Here is a 19,212-nt window from a genome sequence, read left to right as displayed (position 1 = left end):
TGCTGTTGGAGCTTTGCTTTGTTGTTGCTTTGGGAAACTTCTGGTGCTCTTCTTATCTATTTTCATTCCATGCACTGTTGTATCCATCTCGTGCAGCTCCTTAGCTTGTGTTCATGTGGTCTCTGCTGCCCTACACATATTCAAGCCTTTTCCAGAGTCAAATCTTGTTTCAAGTCTGTGATTCTGCAAACTATTCTGTCTTTAATGACTGAATTTTTCAAATCTCCAAAATCACAGGACTTTCTCAGTGTGTGAAGCTTGGCTAAGCATTGGTCAATGCTCATACTTTGTTTCAGGCCACAGGAGAAAAACTTGAATAAAATGTGACGTTATTGCTTGGAACAAAATACTCTCCAAATTTTGAGCGTCCAATGTGAAAGCTGCCTCATCAATTTGAAAACTTATAGATGTCCAAGGCACCTTCACCCATCACATGCAGAAACAGAGACGCTTTCTGTTTTTCATCAGTCTTTCCCATTCCATTAGCTTTTAATTAAATGTTGAATCGTGGTATGAAACTTTTCCATTGATCAGCTACAGTAGATTGTCGGTAAACTGTATCGGTGTGGGACTACTTAACTTGTCCATGTTGGCAAACTATTGCCTTCTCTTACTCACTCAGACACTTCTGACACCATGTTATGCTTATTCTTTCAAGAAGAACGTTTTACATGGGTTTAACACTTAATCGACTTTATTTTCCTTGAGCTGCTTCAACTGACTTCCAAAGAAAATCCCCATCATATGACACTTCTGGTTACTGTGTGCACTGCATGCTGGGAAATGTTTTTATTTACACATGTAATAGGATTGCTTTTTCAAATAAATTTCCACTTACAGGATTATTTTAATAGTTTAATTCCTTTCAAATGAGTCAACTCCTGTTAATGTGTGGTGAATACTACAGCTCGTCACTGGTGACACCTATGGACAAGTGCAGCAACTCCTCGGCATTGAGGACATTGACAGGTAAATACAGGAAAATCTCTGAGTATAAATTAGGGAAATGTTTTAAGTTAGACTTAAATTACAACAATTCAGAAAATCCAGACCACCTGAGAATCCAGATGTCTTGAACTCTTGGCTTGTGCATAGTGGCAACAAGTCATGGAAATGCAAGAAAAAATAATTTTTTAATAAACTATTAAAATTTATACATTTATTCTCCTTAAATTTGAATTTTAAAAGTACTGCCCAAAAATCCAGACTGACACAATCCAAAGCAGTCTGGATTTTAGGACTTTTACTGTAATTGTGAAAAAGGTTAATTTTTGTTTTTTATGCAGTCGGTATATGCAGCTGGATGGGTCACGTCTCCAGAATGGAGGACCATCGCCTTCCCAAGATCGTGTTATATGGCGAGCTCTCCACTGGCCACCGTGACAGAGGTGCACCAAAGAAAAGGTACAAGGACTGCCTAAAGAAATCTCTTGGTGCCTGCCACATTGACCACCGCCAGTGGGCTGATATCGCCTCAACCGTGCATCTTGGCGCCTCACAGTTTGGCGGGCAGCAACCTCCTTTGAAGAAGACCGCAGAGCCCACCTCACTGACAAAAGGCAAAGGAGTAAAAACCCAACACCCAACCCCAACCAACCAATTTTCCCCTGCAGCCGCTGCAACCGTGTCTGCCTGTCCCGCATCGGACTTGTCAGCCACAAACGAACCTGCAGCTGACGTGGACTTTTACCCCCTCCATAAATCTTCGTCCGCGAAGCCAAGCCAAAGAAGAAGAAAGAAAGTATGGAAGAAACCACATAAACTGAGGGGGGCTTAGCCAAAAAAATGGTTGAGAACAGCTGATCTAATCTACTACTGTTCTATTTAAAAGTAGAAATCATTCAGCTGGAAGCTTCAATGATTACGAAGAGAAAGTTGGGTAACTCCAACGGAATAGAAAGATGTGTAGAAATGTGTGGCAAATATAATCAGCATTAATTGCACTGAAACTCCTTTTTGTTACATATTGGATTTAGTTGTTCACAATGTGGAAAATGTAAAAGTGTAATTGATTCTAAATATCAAGTGAACTTCTATATTTAAGCATGTACAGGTATCTGATTAACTGTTTCAGACTTCTTTTTAGCCCCAAGCAAAGCAAGATAATTAACTGAGGAAATTTGTAGAGGTTGTCAAATTCAGTTTAGTAGTGCAAAGTATAATGATCTAAAATAGGATTTGGAAAATAATTTCTTCCAGTCCACAAAATGTCATTGTGCAACTAAACTGCAAATAATTTGTGGGATGTACAATTGCTCAAGTTGAAGGAAGTTTTAAAATAATTTTTCATTTTTAATTTTTTTTAGCATAATCAATATATTAGAAGAATATGCAAAATTCTGTCCAGCGTTCTACACTCTTTTTCACGACTTACTGGAGATATTGGGTAAGAATTCCAGCTAATCAGTTCCTTCTATCCTGTACTGATGGATTCAAATCTAAACAAGTAAACCTGATCATCTACTATTCTACCCTGCTCTGGCTCATTCATTAATCTGGAATGCACAGCGTTTGGCTATGGCCCACTTCTCTGTGAAGCAGTTAAGTTTTGGTTTCTTCCGCAATTCTCTCCTACCAACTCCGCTAAATAAACAAAAAAATATTTGATCGTGAGGTGAAAACAAGAAAGCTACATGTTCTGTGGCCCCGTTTGAGATGTCTGGTCCATGGGCCAAGTATGCAGTTGGACCCATGGTGCTAAACTTAAGGGGTCAGGAACTAGGCTAGGTATGTATCCAGAGCCAGGATAGAGAGTGCTTGTTTATTTCCTGCTCCCTTTAAACTTACACAATTTATTGCAAAAAAAAATGCTCATGTGCCACATGTAAAGATGAGTTAAATACATGCTATCCAATAGTCTAGAAAATCTGTCTGCACCACTAATGGCCTTATGGTGACTTTTAATTGTTTCCCTGTGGCTACCTGATGTTTTAGCTTGTATTTAAGAATAAAGTTGGTATAAAGATTAGTGTTTATTAATAGAGTTTTTTTTAAAAACAGAGGTAGACAGTATAGATCATATTTTACCAGCAAATCTCCAAACTAGAAAACAGACTTAAATTCAAACATTGTTAATGATTATTTGTACAATTCTCAATCTGAGTTTATTTCTATTTTTGGATGTTTAATTAAATTTGTTTTAACTAAAACAGTTGCACAGAATTCTTAATATTATTTCACCTTCCTTCCAGTAGCAGTTAATTACATTCAAAGAGACTAATCTTCAGCAAATTAAAAATATGCATTCCACATTTTTGGAATAATTCAATCAGCATCATACAAGTTAAAACTGATGCTCACTTAGATGCATTTATCAAGGAGAAAACTAACTGAACTCTGCAGCTATTTTCTTAAGAAATTTAGTGATTGATTGATATTTAATATGGCAGTTTTGTCACTGAAGAAGATATCATGCAAGTTTAAGTACATAATTTTGACATTGGACAAAATAACAAAATGTGGTTCATTCATATCAAATCATTTTATTTACAACTGCTAATAAATAGCAATTAATATTTCAATAGCCCTGTTCCTGAGCATTTTCCACTCAGGAACTAATTATATTTACAATTGTTGACCACTGATAAATCAATAAAGAAAACAAATATATTGCCAACAATGTGTTGGCAGCTGTTAGAAACAATTTTCTAAGACCTTATTCCATTTGAAGCACCTCACATTGATAGTAAAGTGGATTTAAACAACTGGTACAAAACCAGTATTTTACCCAAAAAGCTGAATGCAGAGAAAATACATGTTAAAAAGCAGGAGCTTAATTTAAACAGCACATGTAGATATCAGATAACAGCAGGAGTGACATTTTCTGTTCATCAACCGATGGGAGAACAGAATGTAAAGGGAATGTGTAGAAATATGGTTTCTTTAATGAAATTTTAATGTAAAATCCAACATGTGAGCTTCCCTTCTCCCACTAATTGGGATTAACAGGTGCAAATCCTCAGGCTGCCAGTTTTGACAGCTCTCAGTAAATATGGACACAAATTTTAGGCATATATGTAGTACTTTGCCATTGAACACCAAAGTGAAAGCCAGCTTACAAAGCCATTAAACAGAAAAATATCCAAGATCTTCCTTCAGCAAGGTAGAAAAATCAAATGAGACTCTTGGCTAATAGTATATCAAACATTTTCTCTTTTATTGCTTGGCAATCCATCAGTTAGTTTATACCTGAGGAAAGTAAGGAAAATGTCACTATCATACATCAAAGGGAGAAGTTATTAGATTTATAGAGCAGGGAAACTGGCCCTTCAGCCCACCTTTCCATGCCACCCAAATTGTCACACTTCTCTGATTTTGGTCCATATCTCTCCAGACCTATCCTATCCAACCATTCTCTTCTTAAACATTTCACTAGTACTTGCCTCATCAGCCACCTCCAGCAACCCTTTCCATATACTAACTACCTCTGCACTAAAAAACTTTCATCTTCTTGCCCCAACTAAAGATAACACTAACATTTTAGAAAATAAATTAACCAGCAAAAGATATTTGTGTATATCTGTCTCTAAATCTGCCTTGGGGAAAATCTGGCATTCCTCTCTTCTCTCTTAGAGCGTTTACATGAAACCTGGAAATTTTTGCATTTGATTAGATTTAACTGTTTTCCAATTATTTATTTTAAGAACCATGTGTATAGTAAAGATTTTTTTAAAAATCCTCAATATTTAGACACAAGTAATATACTTTACCATTCTGTAAAACCTGAAGTTAAATGATCCTCTGGAATGTTGATCAATACCTTCAATAAAGAAAAAGGTGAAAACTTTTAATGAATTTAGAATTGCTCCACAATTCTTCACAATGTTCTTGTTGAGCAACAAGATTTACCTTAGAGAAATAATAAAATTCATATTTCTCCAATAAATTTGATATGCTATTTAACTTAACTGGGATCATGTTGAACATAAGAGTTGCAGTGATTCTTTGATCTTGAGCTGGGGATAGGAAAAATCTCAGGTTGCAATTCCTATTCACTGACTCCATCAATAAATAAAGGCTGGATCACAATCACTGAGCAGGGTAGATATTGTCAGCACATCACTCCGTGTTATCAACAGTTTTCTGACATTTGTAAAACGACTTAATTAATACACATCCAATCCTCCACCTGTAGTACAGGTTATCCAAGTGCTACTTAAAAGGAGTTCAGTGTTTCTGCCTCCTTTCAGACAACAAGTTCCAGACTTTTTCTTCTGCATACCGTCTGGCTAAATATTTTATTTCTCATCTTTAGGATTTAATTAGGTGAAAACTCTGTTTTTAAAAAAAATCCAACTGAGATGTATAATATTGAGAAATATAGATGAAGTTTCTCCTAATCCATCATTGTTACAAGGTAAATGCCCCAACTTGTCCACTGATGGTTACAGTTTTCTAAACTTGGTAACCTCCTCAGATCTTTCTCTACCCTTTCCAGTACAATTCCATTGGTTCTTTAATGTGGTAACCAATACTCAAACTGTAGTCTAACCAAAGTTGGGAGACTAGCACTACAGTACTAATAAAAACTTTATACTAATCTTTTATTTCAAATGTACTTTATGCATTAATTCAAAGGTACACAACATTTAGGTCAACATTTTGATAACATCATGTCTTCCTGTGTGTTAACATTAGTACATTATTAATTACCATTCACATACAACCCAGAGTAGATGGAGAAAGGTTGTTTCTGATGGTGGGAGAATCTAGGATAAAAAAGCAAAACTTCAGGATTGAAGGGCATCTGCTTAGAACAGAGATGTGGAGGAAATATGTTGGCACAGGTGGTTGTGAAGGCCAGGTCATTAGGTGTATTTAAGGCATAGGTTCTTGATTAGCCAGGCAGTGGGGCTGAGTGGAGAAAATTGATCAGGCCTTGATTAAATGGTGGGGCAGCCTATTTCTGCTCCTATGTCTTATGGTCTTAAAAGCAAATAGTTCATGGTGTTCACAGATTTAAATGCATTAGTGAGAGTGAAACAGCAGTTTTGCATAATGGGAATATTCAAGTCTGCAGTGTCTACTCTGAACACCTTACTCTGTGTTTTCAGTGAGTTTCAGGTATTCCAGAGGGTATTGATTTTTCAGTACCAGTTATCATTGTGTTCCAAGCAACAGCCTGTACAGTTCAGAGGGCTATGTTATATACCAACAACATTCTCTATGTCTTAAAGCTGCACTAAGGTGATGGTTTCCACATATTGACTACACTCAGTGTGTTCAATGTGCTGATCACATAGGAAAGATTTGATGGGAGGTGCCCTTGTCATCATCAATTATGCAAAGTTCTGGTGTTTGTTTTAAGGCTGCAGTGATGAACAAGTCATAAAAATTATCACTCAGCCAGCCCTTTCACAGAATGCAGATCACTACCTAATTGATGTGATCCAAGGTATTCTTTTGGATAAACTGTTTGATGTGTAGATGTTGTGGAATGGTCCAAATAAAAGGAATGTTCCAGGACAAAATAGCCAGACATCCTAGGGACATAGAATTTCAACATGTAGTGAAAATTTGTATTTGCTTTACCCAACATCTACACATGGCAAAAGGTAGCCATGAGAAAGAGGGACACATTTTCCCCTAAATGGAGGTTCTGCAAATTCCCTCCAGAAGCAGAAAAAGTCTTGGGTGATTGCTCCCGTGCAATTGTGGGCTATGGGCCTGACCTGTACCAGACACTGATCATCTTTCACTAATGACCAGTAAGTAATTTGTACTGTTGCTTGTCCAAGAAAAGCATCTTGTCTGTTCTTTTTTTGACTACCTTCAAACTGCATGGATCTGTGAACATATACTCGAAAATCCCTCTATTTTATTTTATCTTTACATAGCTTCCACTGGGAGATGATGGCGGTACTGCAGGTGATAAAAATCCTCGGGGAGCAGAGGCACAGCACTCCTCCACTGGATTCTACTGCCCAGTCCAACCATTGAAGGCTCCATTCAGGCTTTAAACAACCTGCTAAGTGATCCAACAGTGATTTATTTTAAATTCCTGTGTCTGCGGTGTCTGGGCCCAAGATGGCAGTGCCTATGTTCAGCAGCGGCCTCTGGATTCAACCCAACAGGACAGGGACCAGTGAGGGGCTCTGTGGCTAAAGCGTCCACAGGCAGTGGACAAAGAACCCATGCAGGCTGCGGATGACTCTGGTCAAAGGACTTGCAACAGGCTGCTGGAGACTGGCTAAAGCAGTACCAGATATTGGATGTGCCAGGGTGCCAGTTTCCTGATTGCGTTAGAAGTTTGGATCTGGAGCTCAGGTCACTGATGGTTTGGACTGCAGTCTATGTGGCTCAGAGGCTTGCAGGGTGTTGGAGACAAATTCACAAATGACTCTCTTTTGACTAAGAGGCGCCGGACAATTTCTGCTGATGGCCAATTTTTGACTGTCTTACGGCAAACTAATGACAAATTTGGGGTAATATTGCATCTATTTTATTATATGACAATAAAAGAATCTTGAAATTATTTTCCCTCACTTGTAAAATCAGATTTACATACTTTTCATAATAAACCTAATTCAATTTCAATCAACTTGTTGCTTTTGCTGTGTATGCTAAGGTCTTGAGCTCGGTGCATTTAATTCCCTTTTTCCAAATTCTTTGTGAATAGAAGTCATTCTCACCTTTCCAAGTTCCTTCCTCTCATGCGATCTGAATGACCGATTGTTTTTTACAGCCACATCTAATTTTCTCTTTGGAATTTCCTCCAATGAAATTGGGAATTCAAATCTGAAAGAGATAAAGTGATATTTTAATGTTGATACTCTCAAAAGGTAGATTTAACAAACATTTTCTAGAATATCATCATATCGTGTGTGCTTGTAACAAACGATACATGTATGCACATTGGTTGGATGGGTTGAAAAGGACTCGTATCATTGATGTTTATATTAACATCTTTCTTTGTGTAGTCTTGCATGCCACATCGTTGAGTACAAAATAAATTCAAAGTAACAAAGTTGGTTGCTGAGCAACCAGAATAAAACCTCAGACCACAGATCCATGTAGACCCTACTAAATTCTAGAGTTTTGTAACCAGGAGCAAAATGTCTTTATGCCAGCATGTAATTCAACACACTTACCTTTCATCATATTGTGGATCTACAGTCTTCTTCTTGACATGTGTTCTCCTCCGGCCCGACCATCTTTTGTCAGGAAGAAGATAAAGTCGGACATATGGATCAGGTCCATCATTTGAACAGGGTATTAGGCTTCTGTGATAAAAGCAGAGATATTAAATATACAATTCTGACTGTCGTCTTGGGTACCTTGGAAAAAAAAACTGAATTTTTTAATCATAAAAGCTACTCTTTTGCCCATAATATTATACTGGATAAACCTTCACTTCATTGCTAGAGGGATTGAATTTAAGAGCAGGGATGTTTTGCTGCCACGATTCAGGGTGCTGGTGAAGTTGCATGTAGAGTTCTCTACAGTTCTGGTTCTCTGAGGAAAAATGTATTGTGTTTGGATGTGGAGCAGAGGTTTGCCAGGTTGATTCTAGAAATGATGAGTTTAGCCTATGAGAAGAGATTGAGTCACCTGGGACTACGCTTGCTGGAATTCAGGATAATGCAAAATTATGAAAGGCATAGATAATTAATATAGAGGCAGGAAAGTTGTTTCCACTGAAAGTGAGACTGAAACCAGAGGACACAGCTTCAAGATTTGGAAGAATAAACTTAGGATTAAGCTAAGGAGGAACTTTTTTCTAGAGAGTAGTGAATCTGGAATTCTCTACCCAAGGAAACAGTGAATGTTGCATCATTAAATACATGCAAGACACACATAGTAGGGGAATTATATGGGGAAAATGTAGGTAAGTGGAGCTGAGGCCACAGCCAGATTAGCCATGACCTTGTTGAATGGTGGAGCAGATTTGACGGGCCAGTTTGCCAACTCCTGCTTCTATTTCTTACATTCACCTGTGTAATATCACTCAAGTAAAAAGAGGTAATCCAGTTATTGGAATCTACTCTGAAACTATTAGCTGATAACATGTAATCTTACTTTGATCTATGATATGAAGATCTTATTCATTTCAAGTTATGAACATTTTGCTTTAGATCTTTACTAATCATTATGAAAACAGTGCTTTTTGATTTAAATATTTTCCTTGGTAGTAAATACTTCACTGAAGGGGACAGTTTCTCCTGTTTAAAATCACTTTAATGGGTTGTTTAGCTCCTAGTTCCCCAGGCTCTTCTTTGTTCTAATCTTTCCCATTTTTTACTATCTATTGCAAATCAAACATGTCTGTGTATTTGGTTAAATTATTCCTAAATTCTAAATACCATTTCATTGGATGAGTCACAGTCAAGAGTTTCTACAGCATGGAAACAGGTCTTTTCCTTTCCACTCACATACCTCTTTAAGTAATCCTTATGCCATCGGTGCTCTGTGATTAGTAAGGGATTGCTTAAGGTGGTATGTGGGTGTTAAGAATCACTGCTCTCGACTCCCATTGTTACTGAAATATTTTGCTTGAGAAAATTCGTCATTGGCCCATTTCCTTTGGAGTTAGGAAACTGAGTCAATTAAGAATGATTAAAATTGATTTTCAATCTTTTTCTTTCCACCAACATACCACCTTAAGCAGTCCCTTACTAATCACAGCACCGATGGCATAGGGAATACTTAAAGTGGTATGTGACTTATCTAGTCCATTTTGGCAACAACTTGATTTTGGGCTGCATGAGACTGAGAAGAAAATGAAATATCCAGAAAAATTTAATCTTTCCAAAATATTTATATTTAAAATTGTATCTTTATATATGTGATTACTATGTACTGTGCATTGTTTGTTCACGTGTGCACACAATGGTTCAGAAAAACTATTTCGTTGGTTGTATATTTACAGTCAGGTAATGATAAACATGAACTTGAAAAACTATTGCATGAATAAAAATTAAGCAAGAGGTGAAAATCACCTGAACCGGTTTAAAATCATGTTTTTTTAATATAAACAAAATTTATTTTTAATAGATTTAAAAACCAGGTGGGTCCTGGGCCATATTTCATGAGAAAGGTTTGTATTGCGGCAAGTTCTGCCCAATATGAGATATGATGTTGGTTCTTTAAACAACAAACTTGAACATTTGCTGAACAGTAAATGATAATCTAATGTGACTCTCCCACTTCAATACAAGCTGCCTGAAAATCAAGCTTTAAGCAAAAGTTGGTCATTATTTCACTGACTCGTTTACAATTTTTGGACATCCACATTTTCTGCTGATCTTGTTATGAACATGGCAGTGCAACAAGCATTATTTCATGAAACATTACTGCCCACAAAGAAATTACCTGCAACAGTGGACAATCACAATCAGGGAGCGTCGTGGAGTGGAATAACGAAAAGTCAGCTGAATTTTGCTCAGAGAATCCTCTAACAGGGCTGTGCCACTGGAAGAAATTAAACATGTTTCCTTTATTCCTTATCTTTTTGTAGATGGATTTCAAAGTGTGAACTTGTATCATAACTTGAAATATTATAATACAAAGAAATACATCAACCCACCTCTTGGACATTTTCTGGCTCACATCTACTCAAAGGAAAAGAAGAACATATGCAATGTTCTTGAGAACGAAGTGCACACACCAGGACCACACTGAAGTGTTAGTAATGGAAGGTGCTTGAATTGTCACAATCTACCCACCTACCCATGCCAGGCATCACTCACTACATCAGTGGAAGTGACCAGTTTCATATTGATCAGATGCTTTGGAACCCACAAAATCTGATAGGAAGACCATAATCTTCAATCCTGAGAGAACACCTAACGAGAAGAGTATGCTTTAATTGAGAAATGAGGAGCAAAATAAGCTCCTTATTTATGATCAGAGGAGATCACAGTAAAAGCTTTTAGCCTCGGTAACCCATAATCCACTAAGAATTTTTTTATGGTCTTGCAGTAACAATTCCAGAAAAGTCATTTCTTCTGTTGAATTACCAATTAAATGCTTATGTAACAAATTTTATTGAGCTTTATGAATCAAAATATATACAAATGTTAATTATATAGAGTAAGGCCTTACTTTTGTAGTTGAAGATTACCAACAGAATTGGAAGATTGAAGAGGAGACTCATCTCCTTTTGTGTCCTCTGAGGCAGTGGATTGTGTTGAATTTGATCGTTGTTCTGGAATAATTTCATCAGTGTAATTAGACTGTTTATTATTTTCCATCCTCTCCACCTGGTTACATGTTACATTGTCTTCACATTTCTCTGGAACATTTGATAATTTTGGTGTCGAAGGAGGAGTGTTGGGTTTATTTACACTTTTCCTCTTCTTCACTGAAATGGGACCTTTTTTAAGGGCATTCAGGCCTGTGTAGACACTGTCAGGATCTGGTTCCTCATTAGTCAGTACCTATATTTCAAATAGACCAAACAACAACAAGCAATTTACAATCACAAATTTAGTCATACAGCATGGTAATAGGCCCTTTCGACCCACAAGCCCGTGTCGCCCAATTGACCTACAATCCTGGTACGTTTTGAGCAAGTATTGTCATTTTCAACACTCATTATTTTCCTTAAATACTGCTCAGGGATAAATCCACCATGTTGTCAGATATTACATTAGTTTGGCAAACTCCCCGATTCAGTCTGCAGCACTATATCCAATTTTATTAAACCCGCTTTTTGAGACCATTGTAATGCATCTTACTTAACTACTTCTGTAAGCAAAGAAAGGGAGAAAGTGTCAGACAAGACCTTTACTGCTCCCTCATTATTCCTACTGAAAGTCTTTTGCACAGGAAGTTTGTGAAACTATTTCCATGTACAATTCGATCTCCCTCTCCCTCCTTTCCTCTATCTCTTCATTCAGAGTCACCTTTCCTCTCTTGTCCAATTATCACCCTTTTAATTGCAGCACCTGCCTGCTTTTTACTCATACCTTGAAGAAAGGCACAGGCCCGAAATATCTGTTATATATCTTTACCTCCTATGGATGTGAGGCTTACTGAGTTCTTCCAGCTTTTCTGTGTTTATACAATATTAACTTCTGTGCTTTGTGTGGGGTTTACAGATTGTCCCTGTGATTACAAAGGTTTCCCAAAGGTTGGTAGATTAATTGGCTACTATACATTGCCCCTAGGATAGGCGAGTGGTAGAATCTGGGAAAGGTGAATGGGAATGCAAGGAGAATAGTTTACAGGGAAAATTAGTGGGAATGGGATTGGTCTTGGAGCCAGTATTGATTGGATACGCTGAAACAGCTGATACGTTAACTAATATGGAGCTATTGCATGAAAAGCTCAAAGAAAATTACATTTTAACAGGAGCAATGATTTCATATTCATGACTGTGAATCAGGTTAATTACAATGTATATGCAAGTAACATTAAATATTTACATCAACTTGTACTTGAATAATTTACATCAAATCAGCAAAAATAATTTACAGTGTTAGTAATTAACTGCAGATTTTAAATATTTGTTCAGTGCAGACATGATAGCTGAAGATTTCTGCATGGTATCTATGGGACCCGATTAGAAAATCAACCGTCTTCAAAAGTTTTTTTTTTCATTGGTTTGCAATGTTAAAGATATTCATGAAATCAAACATCCACAGCAGAATGCCTTAAGATAATATTAGTCTCTGTGGCATTTTACTTACCCGAAGGACCAGTTTCAATTTTACAAGGCTGCTGGGACCTGAATGATCTAGTGGAAACCTTTGGTCGAGAGTCATATCAGATGCTTTCAATAAATGATGGAAAGGAACAGTCAAGATCCCAAGGGCACATTCTCGGTCTTTGTCTTTAATCTTCTCAAAAGAAAGTATATTAATTCACAAAGCTAAGGATGCAAAACCAAATAGCTAATTCTGTACTTATATTCCAAATGTAAAAAATAATTTGGTATGCCTGGTCTAGAAATAGCCCAAGCCTAACTCCTGAAGAAAAAAAAAAAAAAATCATATTAAGACATTTGGGGAAAAAAAACAATTCTGAACATTAAAAAATACTGAAGGTGATCAAAGTCAATGCTGCCATCTGGGTTGCTGGAATTAGTGGAAATCTAAAACATGTCAATTATTTAGAAGTTTGTGCAAATCAAGTTAGATAAGGTCTGGAATTTACTCCAAAATGCACCTTGAGTCTACACATGACAAGACATTCATGAACAAGAGAGGATTTCAATTGATTACCTTCTGAGGGAAAATATTAAATGCAACTGGAATTTCATTTAGTATGTTCCCTTAAAATATATTTTTTTGCAGGATACATACAAGTGAAAGTCTGATGGCAATGGCATATCTGTGTTAATGATTTGGATGATTAAATATTGACTAAATTTAAACATTTGTCATCAATTCATTGTTTCACACAAATATTTCTAAGCACATGAATCCTGAAGTACATTAACAAAGACACTCCAGTTTGATGCAGAAAGGTTGCCTGAGGGAGATCATGTGGGGTAGATCAAGGAAAATGGCATTTGGACTATTGCTGGGGACTGACAACAACTGATTCATGAGTTGACAAGCTTCCCATATCCTACAGTCTCTTCTCACCTCTTCCCAGATGTAGAAGCTACTCCCATCTCATCCAACAGATAGCAAACAGATCGACTGTAGGATTAGCAATTATTGCCTCAAACATTTTATTCAAATTTACTTGCTGCAATGCTTCTTTTCCAATATTTTTATTGGTTTTATCAAATAAATGTTACATAGGTACATGACAATAAAATAAAATATTAACAAATCTTATATAGCAATAAAAATGGTACTGAAACCTACATAAGATTGAAAAGTTAAAAAAAAACCCACTATACTAATTATTGATCTCCCTTCTTACTCCAATGGTGCATATTATATTATCTAAGATCCCCACTGTTGTGTGATTAATCTCCAGGCCCACTGGAAACTCTTCAATATCCTTGACCTCTACTCCAGAATGAAACTCATTCCAACTTTACTTGCAAACATTCACAGGCCGATCTCCAAATCATTCTCAGCTCAATCACTGAAGAGAGGTTTGGTCATAAACATTCACCAAACAAGGTTCTCTTTCTACTTGTTCTGATCATACAACACTGTTCTCTGTAAATAAAGATCAATAAAAAATGTCCATCAAAAATTGGGACGACTTCCTGTATCTCAGAAGCTACCTCTCAGCAATTCATATGTACCTTCAGTAGCACTAGCTCAGTGCTCTGTGGAAGGGTTTGAAGGCCAAAACCTGAAACTTACACAAAACTCGTTGACTGCCAGGTGATCTGTTCCTTACTGTATGCCTCTGACTTGGACTACCTACAGCAGTCTCCTCATATCATAAGGGAAATATCACCCATTCTGTCACTGCAAAATCCCCCAAATCTACTGGCAGAACAAGCAGACCACCATCAGCATCCTTCCCAGACCAGCATTGAGGCCTTAATTCCACTCAGTTGGCCACATCATTTGCATTTCTAAGGCTAGCCTTGCAACAGACTCTACGCTGAACTCCTTCACAAGACAATGAGATTTACTTAAAAGGTTCCAGGATCTACTCAAGATCTCACTTAACTCTAGAAGCACAGAACACCAATGTAAAGAGCAGAAGGTGCATGCCACCTCTCAAACCATTCACCCACCTGTGCTGTTGATCACTGCCTCCCCTGCCAGTAGCAAAATTTAAGAGTCTCAAGTTGGTTTCACAAGCCATCTTGGAATTGACAGAAATTAAGTGGAAGCAAGTTGTCTCAATTTATACAGAATGCCTACTATTTATAACAACAATGAAATTGTATGTTTCCTATTCATCACGGTAGGGTCTGAAGGCCAAAATTCATAGAAATATTGCTAGATTTACATATTTCACAATCTATGTTTCATCCATTTTGAAGATGAGCAATGAGCCTTAATATTAAATATGATAAATTTCTCAGTTATTTTCATGTTACATATCAATTACAAATAGCAAATGTCTATGATAATATTACCTCTACGTTGAGCCCCTCAGAGTGAACATTTTTGATTAAGAATGTAAATGCTTGTTCCCAGACTGGCGCACTAGTATTGTAGCATATCTGCAAATCCAAAATTCTGTGTTAGTTTGAACGTAGAACATAACAGCACAGTACAGATCCTTCAGCCCACAATGTGGTGCCAATCCATACATACCCCCAACCAAAAAAAAACTAAACCTTCCCTACCTCCTAATCCTCTGTTTTTCTTTCATCCATGCACCTAAGAGTCTCTTAAATGCCCCTATTGTTCCAGCCTCCACCACCACTCCTGGCAACGTTTTTCAGGCACCGATCACCCTGTGTTGAAAAAAAAAACACCCCTCCTGATGTCTCTCCTGAACTTTCCTCCCTTCAATTTGTACAAATGTTCTCTGGTGTTTGCTATTCCTGTCCTGGGAAAACAGTAGTGAGTCTTATCTTATCTATGCCTCTCATAATCTTGTAGACCTCTGTTAAGTCACCTTTCATCCTTCTTCATTCCAAAGAGAAAAGCCCTAATTCTGCTAAGCTTGCATCATAAGACACGTTTTCCAATCCAGGCAACATCCTGGTAAATCTCCTCTGCACCCTCTCCATAGCTTCCACATCTTTCCTGTAATGAGATGGCCAGAACTAAACACAATATTCTAAGTCTGGTTCTATTTCTGGTCTCACCAGAAATTTATAGAACTGCAACATTATCTCAAGGCTCCTGAACTCAATCCCCAATTAACGAAGCCCAGCATACCACAAGCCTTCTTAACTGCTCTATAAGCCTTTGTGGCAACCCTAAAAGATCTATGAATTTGAACCCCAAGATCCCTCTGCTCATCCACAGTGTTATGTATCCTACCATTAACCATGTACTCTGCCTTCAGGTTTTACCTACCAAAATGCAGCACCTCACACTTATCTGGATTGAACTCCCACCTGTTGCTTTTTCTCCCAACTCTGCAGGCTTCAACATTATCCACAACACCTCCAACCTGCATATCATCTGCAAACCTACGAATCCATCCCCTCTACTACTTTGTCCAGGTCATTTATGAAAATTACAAAAAGCAGGAGGCCCAGAACAGATACCTGCGGAACTCCACTAGTCACCAACCTTCAGGCAGAAAAACATCATCCACTACTACTTTCTGCATTCTACAGGCAAGCCAATTCTGAATTCACACAGCCAAGGTTCCATGGATCCCATGCCTCATGATTTTCTGAATGAGTCTCCCATGAGGGACCTTGTCAAATACCTTACTAAATCCATATACACATCTACCACCCTACCTTCCTCAATTTCTTGTGTTACTTCCTCATAAGGCATGACCTTCCCTTCACAAAGTTATGCTGACTATCCCCAAGAAGATTGTACTTCTGTAGACGCTCGTAAATCTTGTCCTTAAGAATCCTCTCCAGTAGTTTCCCCACCAATGATGGAAGATTCACTGGTCTATAATTCCCTGGATTCTCCCTATTAAGCAAGGGGACCACATTTGCCATTCTCCAATCCTCCAGTACCTATCCTGTGGTCAAAGATAATTGCCAACATCCCAATAATCTCTTCGCTCTTCCCTCAGCAACCTGGGGTATATTTCTGTAGTGAACTGATGCCTGGCCCCACCCCATCTGCTCACCTACAACCCTGGTTTCCTGTCTAAATCCAGAATCCTTCTGAAGACTACTGTGAGACCCTACCCTTAGTTATAAGTTAATAAAAGCGTTTGCTCCCCCTCCAGTCATAGACCTTTTATTTGTGCTACAATTTTATTGACTTATTCCATAACAATGGAAGCGCTGCTCAAGCCAGGGATGCTACTGATAGACCCTCTGTACCCTGACGCAGCTGAGGAGCTCACATACTGGCTAGACTGCTTCCAGGGCTACCTGAATGTGACCAAAGACGTCTTCCACGTCGATGAACTCAGAAGGTCTGCACTCATTTCGAGCATAGGAGCAAAAGGGTATGCAGTCTCAGGGACTGCTCTACAGATAACGCTGTTATCGTGTTGAAGGCTCGGTACCTGAAGTCACAGAACGAGGTCCTAGCGAGGCACAGACTCACTCTACGTCACCAGTGGCCAGGAGAGACCATCAATGACTACCTACTGGATCTGTGGACGCTTGCCAAGAAGTGCAGGTATGAAGCAGCTACAGACTGCATTCATGAGGAAGAACAGATCCGGGAAACATTAGTTGCTCGAGGTACACGAGGCAGTGACGGCTTGAGTCGGGAAAGAAAGACCTGGCTAGCCACGTCGAGCTGGCCAAATCGCTGGAAGCTAAGCTCAGGAATGACGAGCAAAGCCATCGAGTTCGCTCACCAGGTGATCCCTTCCAAGGACCGACTGTTCCCGCTACCCTGCCATAACGGCTGCCACTTCCTGTGCTAGGGAGTGTTTTTTCTGCGGCGAGCCAGCATCCCCGATCTCATTGCCTGGCAGAAGACTCAGTGTGTTCCAGCTGTGGCAAGAAACGGCATGGGGCGAGGGTTTGCCATGCGAGGGGAAGCCTAGGGAAGTCCGTGGCCTGCACTGCTCCCAGATCTGATTCCAGCCCCAAGCTGTCTTCCCCGAATTCACCCGAACCCACTTGCTGTGTGACATGCCAACAGAGGGTGGCAGTGACGAAATGGTGCAAAAGGCTCAGTGGCCATCTTGCCGCGACCCAAATTCAAAATCGGCATCATCATCGTCAAAGGAAGAAAGAGGGCACCCATCTTGCCATGCCACGAGGGTGATGCCATTTTACCCATGCAGAGCAACCCAGGATGATGGGGGCCACTCGAGTGAGGAGCATGAAGTCTCCAGGGACCTAGCCTCAGTGGTCCTAGATCAGGACAGACCTCACCAGTTCAACAACTCCATAGTGTCTGTGAAGGTAAACAGACATTCCACTAAATAACTAATCGACATGGGCTCTACTGAAAGCTTCACAGATTCATGAACTGTACAAATGTAAAACCTAAAGACGTATCCTTCCAATTATCGCATATTCCTCGCATTCTCATTCTACATGTGTTCAACAACAGTGTATAGTACATCTGTTGTTTGAAGGGGGGTAATTCTGTAAATTTAGTCTGTATATATTTGATGAATTGTGCGCTCCGATGCTGTTGGGTCTGGACTTCCTGTGTCACCTTAAAAGCATGACCTTGGAGTATTCTGGTCCCCTCCCCCCATAATGGTTTGGAACAAAGGGCCCCTAAAATCAGAACCCATATGCAGCCACTCCATATGAATATCGACCCCCCCTCCTTCTCTCTTCCTGAATCTGTCCCCAGACTGCAAACCCATTGCTACCAAGAGCAGGAGGTCAGTACAGCAGACCAAGATTTTATAAAGTCTGAGACACAACATCTGCTTGACAAAGGTTTCTTTGAAACTAGCACCAACCCGTGGAGAGTGCAAGTGGTAGTTTTAAAAGGGGAAAACAAGTCCAGGTTAGTAATTGACTAAAGCCAAACTATTAACGGGGACACAATCCTGGACGCATACCCCCTCCCTGTTATTTCAGACATGGTGAATGATATTGTGCAGTAAATGATATTGTGCAGTATCGGGTCTATTCGACCATCGACCTGAAAGCCGTCTATCACCAGCTGCCAATCCGCTCCGAGGACCATCCATATACAATTTGAGGCTAATGGTGGTCTCTATCAATTCCAGAGGGTCCCTTTCAGTATTACTAATGGGGTTTCTATCTTCCAGAGGCAGATGGACAGAATGATATACGAGCATGGATTGAAGGCTACCTTCCCCTATCTCGATAATGTCACTATCTGTGGCCACACCTTGGAAGACCATAACGCCAACCTCCAGAGTTTTCTCCACGTGACGAAAGCTCTGAATCTCTCACAACTCTGACAAGTGTGTGTTCAGGACTAAACGACTGGCTATCCTTGGGTACATGGTAGAGAATGGCATCATAGGCCCCAATCCCGATAGGACACACCCCCTGTTAGAGCTCCCATCCCCAGGACCACAAAGGCTTTGAGGAGATGCATGGGATTTTTCTCACATTACACCCAGTGGATCCCTCAATATGCTGATAAGGTTCGTCACTAATTTCCCCTTCTCGGCTGAAGCCCAAATGGTTTTTAACTACCTCTGAAATTGCATTGTGAAAGCTGCATTGCAAAAGCCGCCTTGCACGTGGTGGATGAGAATGTAACTTTCCATGTGGAAAGTGGAACTTCAGATGTAGCCCTGGCCTCTACCCTCAACCAGACAGGCAGGCCAGTTGTATTTTTCTCGCAGATGTTACAA

At 39.1% G+C, this 19,212-nt stretch overlaps 1 protein-coding gene across 1 annotated transcript in view; it reads right to left on the bottom strand.

The window, feature by feature from the left end:
* Window positions 1-3,462: 3,462 nt before the first annotated feature.
* Window positions 3,463-19,212, bottom strand: part of LOC138762050 (extended synaptotagmin-3-like) — a 125,590-nt gene continuing 109,840 nt past the window's right edge. Inside the window, exons 16-23 of the mRNA XM_069935259.1 lie at window positions 14,945-15,031; window positions 12,633-12,782; window positions 11,044-11,378; window positions 10,312-10,410; window positions 8,091-8,222; window positions 7,632-7,737; window positions 4,710-4,759; window positions 3,463-4,188 (exon numbers count right to left, since the gene is read on the bottom strand). Coding sequence (XP_069791360.1) covers window positions 4,140-4,188; window positions 4,710-4,759; window positions 7,632-7,737; window positions 8,091-8,222; window positions 10,312-10,410; window positions 11,044-11,378; window positions 12,633-12,782; window positions 14,945-15,031 — 1,008 coding nt within the window. The 3' untranslated portion in view covers window positions 3,463-4,139. The remainder of the gene's footprint in view (window positions 4,189-4,709; window positions 4,760-7,631; window positions 7,738-8,090; window positions 8,223-10,311; window positions 10,411-11,043; window positions 11,379-12,632; window positions 12,783-14,944; window positions 15,032-19,212) is intronic.

Source organism: Narcine bancroftii, chromosome 4 (genome assembly GCF_036971445.1).
Source record: "Narcine bancroftii isolate sNarBan1 chromosome 4, sNarBan1.hap1, whole genome shotgun sequence".
NCBI classification, from domain to species: domain Eukaryota; kingdom Metazoa; phylum Chordata; class Chondrichthyes; order Torpediniformes; family Narcinidae; genus Narcine; species Narcine bancroftii.
Note: the sequence above shows the minus strand (reverse complement) of the source record. Positions and strands in the feature narration are given on the sequence as shown.